General features: G+C 45.2%; 2 protein-coding genes and 1 long non-coding RNA gene across 10 annotated transcripts in view; 2 read left to right on the top strand and 1 right to left on the bottom strand.

The window, feature by feature from the left end:
* LOC310844675 overlaps window positions 1-17,569 on the top strand; it is a 106,999-nt gene that overhangs the window by 2,165 nt on the left and 87,265 nt on the right. The window lies entirely within an intron of this gene.
* Window positions 548-13,535, top strand: AKAP3 (A-kinase anchoring protein 3). 6 transcript variants are annotated; one of them, XM_083738736.1, is made up of 6 exons: window positions 1,873-1,887; window positions 3,193-3,307; window positions 3,606-3,632; window positions 6,654-6,746; window positions 8,088-10,202; window positions 13,229-13,535. In XM_083738736.1, the coding sequence occupies exons 2-6, from the start codon at window positions 3,305-3,307 to the stop codon at window positions 13,382-13,384; spliced, it is 2,394 nt and encodes a 797-aa protein (XP_083594862.1). In that variant the 5' UTR covers window positions 1,873-1,887; window positions 3,193-3,304; the 3' UTR covers window positions 13,385-13,535. The 6 variants fall into 6 exon arrangements, with proteins under 6 accessions (XP_083594863.1, XP_083594865.1, XP_083594864.1 ...); XM_083738735.1 differs by having other exon boundaries at window positions 1,883-2,006; XM_083738737.1 differs by lacking the exon at window positions 3,606-3,632 and having other exon boundaries at window positions 548-1,887.
* The window catches only part of DYRK4 (dual specificity tyrosine phosphorylation regulated kinase 4), a 47,096-nt gene continuing 46,633 nt past the window's right edge, over window positions 17,107-17,569 (bottom strand). For all 3 annotated transcript variants that reach the window (XM_083738734.1, XM_083738733.1, XM_083738732.1), the window contains one exon: window positions 17,107-17,460. In XM_083738734.1, the coding sequence (XP_083594860.1) occupies window positions 17,192-17,460 (269 nt within the window). In that variant the 3' untranslated portion in view covers window positions 17,107-17,191. The remainder of the gene's footprint in view (window positions 17,461-17,569) is intronic.

Below are 17,569 nucleotides of genomic sequence, written 5' to 3' on the forward strand. Positions count from 1 at the left end.
AAAACCCCTATATTAATATTTTGATTCCAAATTTAGAACTACTTTTTTAATAACTACTGGAAGATGAACCTATTACAGGTGCCTGGTGGAAATCTAGAATAATAATACTTTTGAAATCAGGTAAATATCCCAGTTGTATGGATTGTTGTAATTAATCAAGATGTGGATGGAAATAGGTTTTTAAAGTTTGATAGGTAGACTAAGTCATATAGCGCCTAAGGTTATTAATTTGAATAATTAAATCAAGGCAGATAGCTGACTCTATAATGGGAGCATTAAATATAATTAATCACTGCAGCACTCCTACAGTGGTCCTTTCTATTCAAGCAACCAAAGCTTTTAATAAAGTTACCAGTAATTGAGATTTTCTTAAAAGCTTATTAAAATTTCAGAAATTTCGCCCCCCAAAAATATAGGAATCATTAATCAACTTTAAAGCAACAATTTGGCTCATCTTCATATCAATGACACGGATTGTAATATTTTTTTCAAATTCTAATGGTATTAAACAAAGCTTTATCTCCACTTTTATTTGCTTTTTATCTAGAGCCTCCTGCTGAACTATAAGAAATGACCCAGAAGTAGAGAATATCCAAATAAATTGCACGCAACACTGTATTTGAATATTTGCTTATTCTTTTATTATTAACAAATCATGGACAATCAACAAAGTAATCTATGTCTTTGATTTCGGATTTTGGCAGACGGTCGGGTCTTCAAATAAGCTTAAAAGATATCAGAAACACTACGTTTTAACAGAAAAGAAAACAACTTATGCTAGAAATTACATATATATCAACACATTACAGTCATACCTCGGGTTAAATATGCTTCGAGTTGAGTGTGTTCGAGTTGCGCTCCTCGGCAACCCAGAAGTAATGGAGCGCGTTACTTCCAGGTTTCGCCGCTTGCGCATGCGCAGACGCTCAATATGATGTCACACGCATGTGCAGAAGCAGTGAAAAGCGACTTGCGCGTGCGCAGACATGCCATTGCTAGTTACGTTTACCTCTAGATGCGAACGGGGCTCCAGAACAGATTCCGTTCGTACCTAGAGGTACCACTGTACAAGTCAATAAAATATTTGGTAGAGATTCTCCCTAAAAAAAACTTGTAATGCTAGAAAAGACCTGTGAGGGGATGTTTGGTCCAGCCAGTGGAAAACTTCCTCTACCTCCTGGCTGGAGCATCCTTCCTTCTGCATGTGATAGAAGGTGGGCGTGACCTAACCTGTCCAGGTAACAAAAGGATGAGTCACGTAGCACCCTTCCCTCTTTTTGACTTCCATCTTCGTTTCACCAGCTATTAGCTAGGACTGCTCTGCTAGCTCTCAGCTAGCAGAAGCACTGGGATTATTCCCCCATACGAGGTAGATCCACATGTACATATTTGTAACTAAGTCTGCCTTCAGGAATCCAACTGTGAACTGATGTGAGTAAACTAATTTTATCATCTTTAAATAAGATTGTGGCGTCTTTATTCTTTTTAAGAGGGATTCAAGGGAATTTACCAAGAGCGTACAATTCAATCTGAGACAGATTGAATTGTATAATAGTGAGAGGCTCACACGAGCCTGCAACCAGCTATCTGCTGTTCATGTAAGAAAGGGGAATGTAACTCTGCTGCATAAAGGAATGTGCTAGGGCAAGTTAGGAAGGATAGTAATAAACAAGATATCCTCTCTTGCCACCCTGAACATTCCCACATATTTTAGGCGCAGAGGGCTTCTCTCTTCCAGAAGGGAATGATTAAAGGAGCTTTTAATTTCAGATCTCATGCCAGGCTTAGGCTAGCCTGGCCCCCTCCTTGCAGTGTTGACTGTTGCCATGGAAAAGCCAGTTTCTCCTGGTGCTTTGTGATGTCAGTCTGCATTCTGGCAAGTGGAGGGTAAGAGAGGAGACCACAGCGTGGGGAGCTTTCAAAGAATATCCTGGAAGTTTTGGGCAAAAATTCTGCTTTTTTGGTGGGTGGGAATTCTTTTGGATGGTCACGTTGATGTGATAGAGGTAGGCAAGGACCGTTGGTTCTGCAGTGAGCACATTTTGGGGAATTTAAAGGTGTGGAACTGGGGGGTGATAAGCGATATCTGCTGAAATTCCTTTTTCTCCATGACCTCTGAAGACATGTTCTCTTTTCCACTTGGTGACCCTACTGAAGAGAGCCCTTATTTGACCAGGGGGCACCCAGAGAAAAAGAATGAACTCATGAATTCTTACCAGCTGGGTTGTACTTTTCTGTTCATCCACTCCAAAGATCGATCCAAATGGCCTTGCTGCTGTTTCGTCTGTTGTGTAGTGGGTGTTAAGGATCAGGCAATTTTCCTTCTAGTGGGGCCCACCTAATTAATGAGAAGTAAATATTCTAAAAATAGAATATTTGCATTTCTTCCAGGTGCAAATTTAAGAGAGTAAAGGGGAAAGTTCCTGTTGCTCTCACTCTTTGCCCTATTTCTGAGGTCACATGGGGAAATTTCTCAGGTGTGCCTTTGTGTCAACCTAGCCCACGGATCTTGAATATTGAGCAGCTGTTATTATAAACAGCTCCTTCAACCATTCCTCAAAAGGTTTGGTTTCCACATACTTGGTCATCTTGGTCACCCTCCTTTGCACACCTTCCAACTTGTCAATATCCTTCTTAAAATGGTGGCCCCCATAACTGATCACAGTACTCCATGTGTGATCTGTAAATTTCTTTAGCAAGTTAACAATAAATAAGCATTAGCTTTCGGGCATGAATGTGAATTCTGCATAGCAGATGGGGGAGCACAGGAAGAGGAGAGGGAAGTTTTGTAGTGTAAGTCAAGGTTAATACACAGATCAACTTAATTAATAACTCTCTTCATCAAAATATCTGCATTTTATGTCAGAAAAATTCTTTGTGAAGCGAGATGGCTGAGATGCACAGGAAATACAGAGTGATGGGCAAAAGTGTGTAGTTTTAGAAAATCTCTGCTGCATCACATTCTCATTTTGCTCAATTAGTGGCACTCAGAATTGCAAAGGACAATTCCATTAGATTAAATGGGAGTTGCAGAAGAGCATCCTGGTACTTAATTTCATTTCAACGGGTTTGGAAAAAGATAATTCTCCAATGGATTATGCTCAAGGATATTTGCTGTACTGGATTTGATGTTAATGCCCTACAACTTAGTGGAGAGCTGTCAACAGCAATTATCTTTTCCCTCTCTCATAGATTCTTTTATGTATACATATATATGACAACTTATGGAAGCCACTCCTGGAAGTTGAGAGTGTCAGCAGCTTTTCAGAGACATCCCTTGGGCCTACAAATCGTATGAAAAAGAATGGTGGGTTTTTAGAAAAGGAAGAAAAAGGACAGAAATGTTACCAAAGTATAAGAGACTGAAAAATAATATTGGCATTCATGAAGATGGTTGATATCTTTGTTGTATTTTTCTGCAGCTATTCCTAATTAGTTCATTTTGTGCTGGGGTTTTAGGCAGCTAATTTTTCTAAAGTTACTGGGGTATTGTGATTCATTGTTAGAGTGTTTTGATAAGTTAGTAATGAGTTTTGTAGTTTCCTTGAATTATTTGCATTGCTGTTTTTGATATTGTTCTGCTTTGGTTTTGCTGTCTCCTTTAGGCTTTCTTCGGACTGGAAAAGTGGAATGTAAATATAGATCTTTAAGAGAATCTGCTTCAGATAGTGATTGTAATACTGTTTGTATAACACTTTTTAATTATCCTCCAGAAGCTAAGCTACACAGGGCGGTATTCAATGACACAATTCTGCAAAGTGCAGTGAACCTTCCAATCCTCTCTTGTACTCGCTAAATCTGGTCTGGCGTTCCCCCCCCCCCCCCCAGGGGCTAGCTATACCCCTGTTCCCCTCCCCAACCCTCCATAGCAGATTGGGGGACACAGGAAGAAGAGAGGGAAGTTTTGTTGTGTAAGTGTACATTCTTTGCACTAGTGAAAATACTTGGTTACCGCCCAGTCAGAGTAGCTAGCTAGAGCACGTGTATTGTACCTAAAATAGCACAATTTCTCCCTTACATTTCCTTGTTATTTAAAGGGTTTGCAGAATCTAGGATGGCATTTACCAAAGCCTAGTTAAATGTGATATCTTGAGCTATTTTAGAAGGTACAAAAATTGTGCATACCCAGTACTTTTTTTGCTTTAAAAAAAAAATTGTGTAGGGGTACTCTAATTTTGAGGGACGCAGGTGGCGCTGTGGGTTAAAGCCTCAGCGCCTAGGACTTGCCGATCGAAAGGTCGGCGGTTCGAATCCCTGCGGCGGGGTGCGCTCCCGCTGCTTGGTCCCAGCGCCTGCCAACCTAGCAGTTCGAAAGCACCTCCGGGTGCAAGTAGATAAATAGGGACCGCTTACCAGCGGGAAGGTAAACGGCGTTTCCGTGTGCGGCTCTGGCTCGCCAGAGCAGCGATGTCACGCTGGCCACGTGACCCGGAAGTGTCTCTGGACAGCGCTGGCCCCTGGCCTCTTGAGTGAGATGGGCGCACAACCCCAGAGTCTGTCAAGACTGGCCCGTACGGGCAGGGGTACCTTTACCTTTACCTTTACTCTAATTTTGACTCAAGAAAATCACCATTTTATACTTCAAATCGGGGAAAATAAATACAGTAAATCCACAAAAGATTCACAAAATGTTTAGGGGTATACATACCCCTGCGTCCCCCCAGAAAAAAGCATTGTACTTACCTGTTCTTGTGGTTTAAGATCTTGTGCATGTTAATATCCCTTGTGTAGAAGCAGCTTGTCTGGTGGAGCAAAGCTGCCGTTCTAGCTTCTGGCCAGGGGTCTTGCTGTTGCTTAAAATGAGGGATGAGGCATTGTGCAAATGCGCCAGCAGAGCCAATATAGCACTCTAGCTCAGTGGGTAGAGCATTAGACTCTTAAACTCAGGGTTCGAGCCCCATGTTCGGCAGAAGGTTGGACTATATGACCCTTGTGGTCCCTTCCAGCTCTATACCTCCCCTCCCTCTTTCCCTCCTGGTAAACAACATGCCCTTATATCTTATGCCAAGAGAACAATAAATGGGACAAATTTTAGGGTGGTATATTGAAAGTTTTGCCCATGAGACTGTAATGAATCCACTTTGTGGACTTTCCGCTCCTTCCTCCTGGGCCGTGTTCAGAAAGTGGTGGTGGGGGATGAGTGTTCAGACCCCTGGGCTCTCACTTGTGGGGTGCCCCAGGGCTCTGTCCTCTCCCCCATGCTTTTCAACATTTACATGCAGCCTCTGGGGGAGAGATCATCAGGCGGTTTGGGCTGGGTGTTCATCAGTATGCAGATGATACCCAGCTCTACCTCTCTTTTAAATCAGAACCAGTGAAGGCGGTGAAGGTCCTGTGTGAGTGTCTGGAAGCGGTTGGAGGATGGATGGCGGCTAACAGATTGAGGTTGAATCCTGACAAGACAGAAGTACTGTTTTTGGGGGACAGGAGGCGGGCAGGTGTGGAGGATTCCCTGGTCCTGAATGGGGTAACTGTGCCCCTGAAGGACCAGGTGCGCAGCCTGGAAGTCATTTTGGACTCACAGCTGTCCATGGAGGCACAGGTCAAATCTGTATCCAGGGCAGCTGTTTACCAGCTCCATCTGGTACGTAGGCTGAGACCCTATCTGCCTGCAGACTGTCTCGCCAGAGTGGTACATGCTCTGGTTATCTCCCGCTTAGACTACTGCAATGCGCTCTACGTGGGGCTACCTTTGAAGGTGACCCGGAAACTACAACTAATCCAGAATGCGGCAGCTAGACTGGTGACTGGGAGCGGCCGCCGAGACCATATAACACCGGTCTTGAAAGACCTACATTGGCTCCCAGTGCGTTTCCGAGCACAATTCAAAGTGTTGGTGCTGACCTTTAAAGCCCTAAATGGCCTCGGTCCAGTATATCTGAAGGAGCGTCTCCTCCCCCATCGTTCTGCCCGGACACTGAGGTCCAGCTCCGAGGGCCTTCTGGCGGTTCCCTCACTGCGAGAAGCCAAGTTACAGGGAACCAGGCAGAGGGCCTTCTCGGTAGTGGCGCCCGCCCTGTGGAATGCCCTCCCATCAGATGTCAAAGCGATAAACAACTACCTGACATTCAGAAGACATCTGAAGGCAGCCCTGTTCAGGGAAGTTTTTAATATGTGACATTTTAGTGTATTTTTCATCTCTGCTGGAAGCCGCCCAGAGTGGCTGGGGAAACCCAGCCAGATGGGCGGGGTACAAATAATAAATAATAATAATTATTATTATTATTATTATTATTATTATTATTATTATTATTATTATTATTTTGTAGATATGTAACTTTGAAAACTCTGTGTTTCCTACCTCCAATAATAGATGATAGGGATTATTATTTTTTTAAGGGAGAATGTTGCGTCTTGCCAGGGAGCCTCAGAATTTTAAGTGAACGCTTTGTTTTATTTAGGGTTTACATAATTTTAAAGGGATTGAATGTTGTGGTTTTGAAATCCAGAATTTTGCTTCTGCTTTTACAGAGTTTTATTTGAGTCTGTGTTTGTTTTTACTGACATTAACTTCTGTTGATTTTTTACAAATAAATAATTCCCTTCTGATTTGTAAAAGGTCTGGTGACTAGATACAAATAAACAAATCTGAATTAAGCTGAATATGGCCCCCCTGGAAAATTAACTCTAGTTGTAATTCCTCTTTATTGCAGATGACAGAGAGTATCGACTGGTTGCAGAGCCAGAGTGGATTGTGTAAAGTTGATCGTTATACTGCAAGTGATGAGGAGGACCAGAACTGGACAGTAAGAAATTGATAGTTATTTCGGCATAATTGCTTTCTGGAGACTAATGTTGCTTCTTAATGTGCTAGGACTGAAGATGTGTTTGATCCTTTACGTTTGAGCTCAGGTGCCGACAGTATTTCCTGGGTCCGGTATACTATATGTGAATTGGGTTCTCTGTCCCAGTGACCAAGAGCACACAGATTTGCTTAAAATGTGCAGGTGGAGTGGAAGGCCCCAAAATAAGCCAGCAGCCACAAATGTACAGTCATACCTCAGGTTGAATGTGCTTCGGGATGAGCGCGTTTGAGTTGTGCTCTGCGGCAACCCGGAAGTAACGGAGCGCGTTACTTCTGGGTTTCGCCGCTTGCGCATGCGCAGACGCTCAAAATTATGTCATGCGCAGAAGCGCCAAAACGTGACCCGTGCACGCGCAGATGCACGGACACGATTTACGTTTGCTTCTAGATGCGAACGGGGTTCCGGAATGGATCCCGTTCGCATCTAGAGGTACCACTGTAATGTCTAACAGACAGAATCTGAACTGGTGAAGCTTTTCCCCATAGTTCTGCTTCCATGTCAGAAAAGGCCTGTTGAATTCTGCCTGCCACAGGGGTGTTAAAGGCACAAGAACACAACTTGTGCCTCCCAGTACTAGCTCTATGCCAAGGCCTAGGTTCCCATCCCGTATCTACTTATCTGGGAGTAAGTCCCATGAAACAGAAAGAGACTTCTGTTATAGCCTAGTTGCATCACACATTGTGGTTACATTCCAGAAGCAGCACGTATACAAGGAAATCATATATAGCTATTTTTTTGGCTGACAAGGGGCGAAAACCCCACAGGAAGCCCTACCCCATTGTCTCCCCTGCCTTCCCTCATTCCTCCACATGCGAGCAGGGGCGGAGGAAGGGGGTGCAATGGATGCGGACCACCCCGGGTGTCACCACTGAGGGGGGTGACAAAATGCCGGACGGCACACTTTTCCTGGACCAGGCAATGAATATCCATTAGAATGGCACTTGTGACTTTTCAGTGTTTCCCAGAATCAAAAGAGCGAGGACGTTGTACTTACTGACTACAGTGGTACCTCAGGTTAAGTACTTAATTCGTTTCGGAGGTCGGTTCTTAACCTGAAACTGTTCTTAACCTGAAGCACCACTTTAGCTAATGGGGCCTCCTGCTGCTGCTGTGCCACCGGAGCACGATTTCTGTTCTCATCCTGAAGCAAAGTTCTTAACCCGAGGTACTATCTCTGGGTTAGCGGAGTCTGTAACCTGAAGCGTATGTAACCCGAGGTACCACTGTACAATAACCACGGGGACTAAACCGTTGTGAAATTGTCTTTTGTTTGCTGTTTAGACCGACTCAGCCAAGCTTTTTCAGCAAACTGCCTCTGATCCGCTCAAAGTCTTAAGCTGGCTCCGAAAAGATCTGGAAAACTGTGCCATCGGAGTCCAGAATGTGTTGAATGCCAGTAACAACGCAGGGGGTGCAAAATCGAGGGACCCCTCCACGACGAGGCAAAACATGCCGCAGCGCAATGTGCGTTCCCCGGGCGGTTTCAGTGTCTGCGATGAGGAATTCAGTGTGAATGTCAGCTCCAACAGGGCTTCACCCACTTTTCACTTGTCCATGAAGGCTGCGTGTCAGAAGGAATCCAAGGATGAAGAAAGCGATGGCTCTACTTCACCAAACACAAATCCTGATCCGGATGACGTATCTTTTTATTGCAATAGGCTTTCCAACCTTGCCATAGCTATGGCCCGGAAAGAGATGAACGACCGGTCAGATGGCAACAACACATGCATACATAAGTCGCTTTATGGCCCTGCTGGGGACCACGGCCACAGGTCTATCGGAGTGGGTACGGAGGACATCAAGCACAATGTGCCACCCAAGATGTGTGAAGGTGAATATGAAGAAACCCCAGCTTCTAAGAAGAAGACCGCATTTTATTACAAAGAAGAAAATGCAGAAATACCTAATAAGAGTGACCCTTACAGGGATGGGATCAAAGGCTGTAACCGCAAGAAGCGCTTTGGTCCAGACGAGTATGGCAACTCCCTGAGCAAAGGCATATTGGTTTACGCCAACAACGTGGTTTCCGATATGATGGTCTCGGTTATGAAGACCATGAAGGTGAAGGTGAACGACTCAAACATCGCTTGTGCCGTGTTGAAGAAGGTTCTGCTGAAGCACTCCAAAGAGGTTGTGTCTGATTTCATAGACTCTTGCATGAAGAACTTACACGATGTCACCGGAACGCTCATGACCGACTCTGACTTTGTTTCCGCCGTGAAGCGAAGCCTCTTCACTCAGGGAAGTCAGAAGGCCTCCGAAATTGTCCAAGCCATGCTGAATCGGTTACACAATGCTTTGATTGTGCAGAAGCACGTGAGCGATAGGGGGAAGTCTCAGAGCATGGCCTTTGCCAGTGTCAAGACTGGGTCCGGACATGATGGAAAGTCTCAAAACATGAGGTTTTCTGCCACGAAAACAGAATCTTGTAAAGAGAAAGAAATGACCTGCGCAGAAACCGTGGGCAACCACATCATAAAGGAGGGCCTCACCATGTGGCACCAGAAACAACACGACGACTGTTCAAATCCCCAGTCATCAAAGGCTGGGTGGAATCCAGAAAACCAAGATCTTGCTAACCTCTCAACAGATTCTTGGGCAAGAGACCTGATTGTGACAGCATTGCTGCTGATACAGTACCATCTAGTCCAGCAGGAGAATGCATTGAAGGAAGCCGAATGTGGCAGGAGCGGCAAGGCAGGTGGCACCGGGTTCGGGTTCTTGTCCCAAGAAAAAGGTGGCAACGCCTGTACACTGCCTTTATCAAAACAGTTTGACTCGTTGAAGCAAAGTGACGACGAGCAGTCGGAGACCAATGCCGAAAATGACATGTCAAGTGTCGTAGTCATGCTCATGCAAAAGCTCATCAATGAGACGGTCAACAAATTAGGAGGGAACGCCGGAACTTTGATGGCCGACGAGGCCTACAAGAGCACTTACAAATGCCCCGAGGGACCTGGGCCTTCAGGCGCTTCCGAAGTAGACCACTCCTATGAGGAAGCCATTTCTGGACTGACCAAAATGATTCTGGATCAGTTTGATGTCAACAGGAAGGAAGGAGGCAGCGGGCCGTTCATTGACAACCTGGTGGATACAGTGACCAAACTGTGTCTCATGATAGCCAAATACAGCAATCCCGAGTCAGGTCTGGGGGATATGGGAGATGGGGAAGACGCTTGCGGGCCTCTGTATGCAAAAGGCACAGATTCTGCAGAAAGCCGAATAGGGTCAGGGGAAGACACGGTGTCTGGCCGCAAAGTGGTTGTAACCAACCAGAATGCTCCGGAAAACATTCAGAACAAGCAGCTTCAAGCCATCCTTCAGTGGGTAGCAGCCTCTCAGTTGAACGTCCCCGTGTTGTACTTCATGGATGATGACGAAGAGACCCTGAATAAGGTAAATGGGAAGAAACTAGTGGGGGCATTTGCGTGGGATGGTATTAAGTTGTGTGTGTTATTGCAAGAAGTTTTGTTGCCTCTGCATTTCCCTGATATATCACAGATAACCTTTCAGGGTTAGGGCAGGGGTATTGGGGAGTCACCTTCCAATTTCGATTACTCTCCCTCTTGCCCATCCCCTTCTCTCATCTCTTTCCCTCCTGCTGCAACCTCTCCTTCTGCTCAGGCTGGTTTCATGCAGAAAAGAAAATTGCGCAAATGGAAGGAGCTCTTTAGAACCCCAAAGGTTCCAAATAATTCACTAATCATCAGTCACAGTTTTGACTTCTTTCATTGGTGAAAAACACTGAAAGGTGGAGCAGCCAGACGGGCCTCTTCTCATACAGACCACTTAGAAAGTTGCCTGAATGTTTTGCTTCCTAACTTTCTTTCCAAGCATGCTAGAGACTTTTTTAAAAAAAGTGAAAGCTCAGCATCTGGGGCCCCTTGCAGGCTTGAGCCCTGGAGCAACTTATCCAACTGCACCATTCTAATCAGTGCTATTTTTCTAGAAAAAGAGGTGCCAGAACTCACCGTGAACACTTCCCTCATTTTTTTAGAATAGCAATGGCATCTACCTGAGAGATGCAGGAACTGAGTTCTGGTTAGTTATGGCTGAAAAAGCCCTGATTATAATGTTGCCATTGGATGGGTTTAATTTTGTTCAAATGGTACTTGGTACCATTAGTCACATTTAGACATTTAGTTGATACAGAACCACAGAACACAGTTTTCTGGTGGTTCCAGTTCTAGGTCTGTGAATGGTCCAAGAAGGTGGTGATACTATTTATCCTTTGTCCTATGGGAGCCCCTGTACTCTTTAATATCTACATAAAGACACTGGCAGTGTTCATCTGGGTTTTGCGAGCAACAAAGCAATAGTGGTGCCAATCTTCAAGAAAGGCCAACCCAGTGACTCAGGGAACTATAGACCCATTAGTTTGTTATCAATAAAGGAAAAAATTATGCCTGCCACCTCTGCACTAGATTGCCTGCCTTTCTGAATGCTAATAGCACCTTTACTGAGGCACAAGCTGCATTTAGAGAGAACTGCTCAACTTCCAATCACTGTATAGTTCTATTCCACCTTGCCGAAAAATATTTGAGATCTCTACAAGCAAACTATGTAGCTTTTATGGACCTAAAAATCAGCCTTTGATTCCATCACCATAACCAAGTTATGGGGAAAGTAGGACAAGGTTCTGGTTGACAGTAGACTTTTTTGCCTCAACAAGGCCCTTTATACTAATAGCAAGCTATTATGTAGTCAGATGTGGTACTCAGGGACAGCTTTCAGGTGGCAATATCTATGTCTAGAGGAATTAGACAGTGCTGTATCCTTGCACCCTCCTTGTTTAACATATTTATAAATGACCTAGAGGATGACTCACTTGGCCACATGCCCAAACTAGGGGTCAGGAGGACTCCATTACTACTGTATGCTGATGACGCCACTATTCTGTAACGTTCCAGACCAGGAGAAACTAAGGAGGTTCATGTCTTATTGCGTACAGAATGATCTAAAAATTAACTTTGGGAAAACTAAAATCTTGGGTTTTGAGAAGAAATTTTCCCAATGCAAATGGATACTAGACAGGCAAGCTTCCAATACCTGGGGCTGACATTCCATCACACAACATGGACCACCCATCGATCTGTGGCCCTCCAGAAAGTACAAGCTAGTCAGTTGGCCACTCTTTACTAAATATTCCACCTGCCATCAAAGTATTCAATGCCAAAACAGCTGCCCAATTACTATATGCCTCTAATATATGGGGTTGAGGAATAACATTTGAGTTGAATAACCTCCAGGCTAAATTCTTGAGGCCTCTCCTCCAAATATATGCCTAACACAGTCAATTTTCATGGAAACTGGGGAATGCCTTCTACTGACCAGGGCCTGGTGGGCAGCCTTAAAATACTAGCTTTAAGGTCAGTGTTTTCAAACTGGACACAGGACTACTCCAACATGTAGCTCAGGACAATTTCATAAGTTGCTGGTCCAAGCTCAACGCCCGAAAAGCTCCCTCAATTGGGCTTTCCCCATCTCTTCTTGAACACTTGGGCTTTGACATAGCCTTTAAACCACAAAAACAAAACTGTGGGCCATTGCGTATGGTGATCTTCAGGCCCATTCACACTTACCCTGCTCACCAAGAGCTGTGAGTTTACAGTATGTTGGGACACTTTACACAGCTGAATATCTAAAGAACTTGACAGTGGTCAACTACCGCAGACTTTTTACCAAGGACAGACTGAATATCTTTCCTTCTGAATTGCTTCAAGGCAGATTTGCGGGTATTCTTTACTCTGCTAGATTATGCCCCTGTACAAATCAGGTGGAAGAATCTATACAGCATATTCCACTGGCTTGCAGACTATACAAGCAGGTCAGACAACAAAAGATTATTCCTTTAATTGCAAACCCACACAATTTTATGTTAGGCACCTATTAGAGGATAGGATTCCAAGCATATCTTTGGCAGTTGCCAGTTTCTTTCTGAGGCGGTCACGATCAGAAAGCACTTTGTATTAGTTAAAGGTCTGGGACAAGCTTAGTTTTATCCGGCGCTCAAGTAGTACGTATGTATTTTGTATTTTTATGTACTGGAATCTATTTGTGGGTCTCTGGACTGCATTAAAGAATTGACTGACTAGGCAATGTTCTGTTTCCAGATGTTTTGGACTATAACTCCCATCAGGCCCAGCTAGCATGAGTAACGGTTAGGGATAACAGAAGTTGAGCTTGGAAAAGCTGGATGACCCTATGTTGACCCTGTGCTGCTGTATAGCGGAAGCTGGGCCTGGTTGTATAAACTGGGCTTCCATCTTGAGTAGAATATGATTTTGGAAATTGGCTATTGGGCAGATGCTGCAGGACGGTGGGAATGTGAAAGTTCTGGTGGGTGAATATGAACCAATACCAGCCCCCCACCCACGCTCCCCAAAGAAATCGCACTCACCGCTGTCTTTTCCCCTCAACAGCTTCAGCAACTCTCCACAGTGGCCGTGGACAGGGGCTACAGCGTCGGAGAAGTGATGCAGGCAGTTCTGAAGTATGAGAAGGAAAGGCAGCTGGGGGAGGCCTTGGGCAACTTTGTGCGGCTGCCAGTTCTGGACTGGCTGCTTCAAAACCTGTGAACATGACGGCCTCTCCCTGCGCCCTCCGAGCGCAGGCTTCTCTTCCGTCACAGCATTAATTTCCACAGCACTCATTTGTCAGATATGATGTTATGAGTTTTACTAAACCTTCCCCTGCTGAGCAGTCAAATGAATAAAAGGAAATACTTAAGTGGTTGAGCAGTCTTCATTCCTAGGCATTTCAACTAAAATGGGGCATTTGAGGGAAACTTTGGAACTTGCTCCTCCAGTGCTGGCCACCACCTTGGATGGCTTTAAAAGAAGATTAGACAAATTCATGGAGAGGGCTTTTGGAGGCTATGCTGTACCTCAGGCTCCCTCAAACTCGGCCCTCCAGATGTTTTGAGACTACAGTTCCCCTCATCCCTGACCACTGGTCCTGCTAGCTAGGGATCATGGGAGTTGTACAGGGGGCGTGCAGGTGTGGGGGATTCCCTGGTCCTGAATGGGGTAACTGTGCCCCTGAAGGACCAGGTCTGCAGCCTGGGAGTCATTGTGGACTCACAGCTGTCCATTGAGGCACAGGTCAATTCTGTGTCAAGGGCGGCTGTTTACCAGCTCCACCTGATACGCAGGCTAAGACCCTACCTGGCCGCGGACTGTCTTGCCAGAGTGGTCCATGCTCTAGTTATCTCCCTCTTGGACTACTGCAATGCACTCTACGTGGGGCTATCGTTGAAGGTGTCCCGGAAACTGCAGTTAATCCAGAATGCGGCAGTAAGACTGGTGACTGGGAGTGGCCGCCGGGACCACATAACACCACTCCTGAGAGATCTGCATTGGTTCCCAGTACGTTTCTGAGCACAATTCAAAGTGTTGGTGCTGACCTTTAAAGCCCTAAACGGCCTGAAGGAGCATCTCCACCTTCATTGTTCAGCCCGGACACTGAGATCCAGCTCTGAGGGCCTTCTGGCGGTTCCCTCATTGTGAGAAGTGAGGTTACAGGGAACCAGACAGAGGGCCTTCTCGGTAGTGGCGCCCACCGTGTGGAACACCCTCCCTTCAGATGTGAAGGAAATAAGTGGCTATCCTATCTTTAAAAGACTTCTTAATGCATCCCTGTTTAGGGAAGTTTTTTTATATTTAATGCTGTACTGTTTTTAACACTTGATTGGAAGCCGCCCACCCAGAGTGGCTGGGGAAACTCAGCCAGATGGGCAGGGTATAAATAATAAATTATTATAATATTATTATGATTGTAGGCCATAAACATCTGGAGGGCCAAGTTTGAGGAAGCCTGCTCTACCTCCACAGCTGGAGGCAGCAATGGTTCTGAATGCTAGTTGCTGGAAGCCACTGGAGTGAAGGGACGTTCTTGTTTCATGTCCTGCTCCATGGCTTCTCACAGAGATCTGGTTGACCACTGTGACAGCAAGATACTGGACTTAGCTGGGCAGCCTGAACCAGCAGGCTGGACCTGAATTGTTTTTCTTGCGGCAGTCATTCTGTTGCAAATGCTTTAAATACTGCATTCTTTGCCACCAATGCTATTTGAATTATATTCCATCTCTTACAGTTTCTCTAGAGCAGAGGCTTATTAGCGAGGCCACAGAGCCCTTGAAGTCTTCCTGCACTAATGATTTATAGTTTCACAGGAGCACAAAAGTTATTTGACGGAGGGACCAGCCGTACCCTCAGACTTCAAGTTGACACTGCAAGCCATCCTTTATGAATGCTTACAAAATTATGTGGGTGATCTGAGTTCAGATGCCACTTCCGTTGAAAGCATCATTTCCTCCTCTGAGCTCAAAATACTTTTTTTAGAGTTCAAAACCACATGGCTTTCTCCAATGCTTCCATTAAAGGTAAAGGGACGCCTGACCATTAGGTCCAGTTGTGACCGACTCTGGGGTTGGAGCGCTCATATCGCTTTATTGGCCGAGCGAGCCGGCATACAGCTTCCGGGTCATGTGGCCAGCATGACTAAGCCGCTTCTGGCGAACCGGAGCAGCACATGGAAACGCCATTTACCTTCCTGCAGGAGCAGTACCTATTTATCTACTTGCACGTTGACGTGCTTTCGAACTGCTAGGTTGGCAAGAGCAGGGACTGAGCAATGGGAGCTTACTCCGTCGCGGGGATTCGAACCGCTGACGTTCTGATCGGCAAGTTCTAGGCTCTGTAGTTTAACCCACAGCACCACCCGCGTCCCAATGATTCCATTAGAAAGCAGTAATATTATTGCAGCAATCAAGATTTTATGGCTACCTTAATCACTTTGCGATATCATCTGTGTTGTGGAGACTTGTGCTATTATGAGATTCCAACCAAGTCATGGCTAAAACGAATTTGGTTTTGCTTAATGTTAATGATCTGGGAGCAAAAAACAACAACCCCAGAATTGAGGCTTTCTGGTGAAAGGCTGATCCAGATATTGTTTTGTTCCAGGAAACTCACCAGAAACATAAAAGGTAAAGTTAAAGGACCCCTGGACTGCTAAGTCCAGTCAAAGGTGCAGCACTCATCTCACTTTTCAGGCCACGGGAGCCAGCGTTTGTCCACAGGCAGCTTTCTGGGTCATGTGGCCAGCATGACTCAACTGCTTCTGGTGCATGGAGGACCATGACGGAAACCTGTCACGTGTGGTGACATTTCTGTGGGTGGCTTCTAACATCAAACCCCTCCTCCCATTTGCTTCTCACCTGAGCACAAGACGACCATTTTGCTTCCAGTGGCCTTGTGGTGTCAGTCGCTGGATACAGAGGGTGAACTTGAGATTTCAACAACACATTTAGAAAAAGTTGTTTTCTCAAGATCTCTACACAATTCATGTGAGAGCTTATCTTGGAAACTGGAGTGGTAGCACATATAAGGTAAAGGTAAAGGGACCCCTGACCATTAGGTCCAGTCGTGACCGACTCTGGGGTTGTGGCACTCATCTCGCTTTATTGGTCGAGGGAGCTGGTGTACAGCTTCCTGGTCATGTGGCCAGCATGACTAAGCTGCTTCTGGTGAACCAGAGCAGCGCACGGAAACGCTGTTTACCTTCCCGCTGGAGTGGTACCTATTTATCTACTTGCACTTTGACGTGCTTTCGAACCGCTAGGTTGGCAGGAGCAGGGACCGAACAAAGGGAGCTCACCCCGTCACAGGAATTCGAACCGCCGACCTTCTAATTGGCATGTCCTAGGCTCTGTAGTTTAACCCACAGCGCCACCTGCATCCCATATATAACAGGCATTTAAAATGTGTGTGTGTGTATACAGGGGTCTCACACAATGCCCCTTTATCACTTGTGCAAATTATAGGGCTCCTATCTATTGAATTGGGGTCACAATGCAGAGCTCTGGTACCCCTGTCTTGCTGCTCTTTCTCATTTTTTCTTTCTTTCTCTTTTCTGGGAAATGTTTTAAGTTGTGGGGTTTTTTTTTAACACCTGTTGCTTCTGGTGTCATTAACCACCCTGAGATCTATGGATACATGGCGCTATACAAATTTAATAAATAAAATACAATACGACACTTAAAAAAACCTAACCCCTGACTGAAATAAGAGCCCATGAGCTGTGCAAGAAATGTCTTGGAGGTTAGACAGAGGTCCTATGTCTTCACCTTGCAGTACTCACAAGTAAAATGTTCAGCCACACCCTTGTTCTGATGAAAATTAATTTCTGTCCCTCAAGAGAGCAAAAGATATTCTATTTGAACTGTAAAAGAGTACCCATTTCCACTCATACAATCTTCCTCCACACCAAGAAATGTGCACAGACCGTATACAGGCAGTTATGTTAAATTTCTGTTCTTGAACATTTTACAGCAAAAAAAGTTACCTAAAAGCAGACCACAAATGATATGCAAAGAGGACTAGTCACTGCTTGTACTTGATGGGTGGCAAGATGCTTGTATTTTTGTGCATGGCCTTCTCAGTCCTATGGTCTCTCTGTTCTCTTTTAACAGTTTTGTCCACCAGGGTTTCCAGTTCTTTTTCTGGGGTTTCTTGCTTGTTGGAATCCTCCTTTTCCTCTTCGTTTGCATCTTGGGAGGTTATGATGGGAGATAATTTCTGAATCGCAACGGATAACTTTTCAGAGGGATCAGATTTTATTTCTCCAGCAGATTGGTGCCGTGTGGTTTCATCTGTAGGAAAGGGGAGACACAAAAGTTAAGAGAAAATACATTACCTTAGGGAGCAGTAAATCCAGAATAGCTTTAGGACTTCAATAAATACAAAGAGGAGAGTTCAAGT

This window comes from Podarcis gaigeae (genome assembly GCF_964106915.1).
Source record: "Podarcis gaigeae genome assembly, chromosome: 5".
Classification (NCBI taxonomy): Eukaryota; Metazoa; Chordata; class Lepidosauria; order Squamata; family Lacertidae; genus Podarcis; species Podarcis gaigeae.

Coding starts and splice junctions, on each gene's coding strand:
- AKAP3 (XM_083738736.1), top strand. Junction 6,747..8,087: donor AGGAGGACCAGAACTGGACA/GTAAGAAATTGA, acceptor TTTGCTGTTTAG/ACCGACTCAGCCAAGCTTTT. Junction 10,203..13,228: donor ACGAAGAGACCCTGAATAAG/GTAAATGGGAAG, acceptor TCCCCTCAACAG/CTTCAGCAACTCTCCACAGT.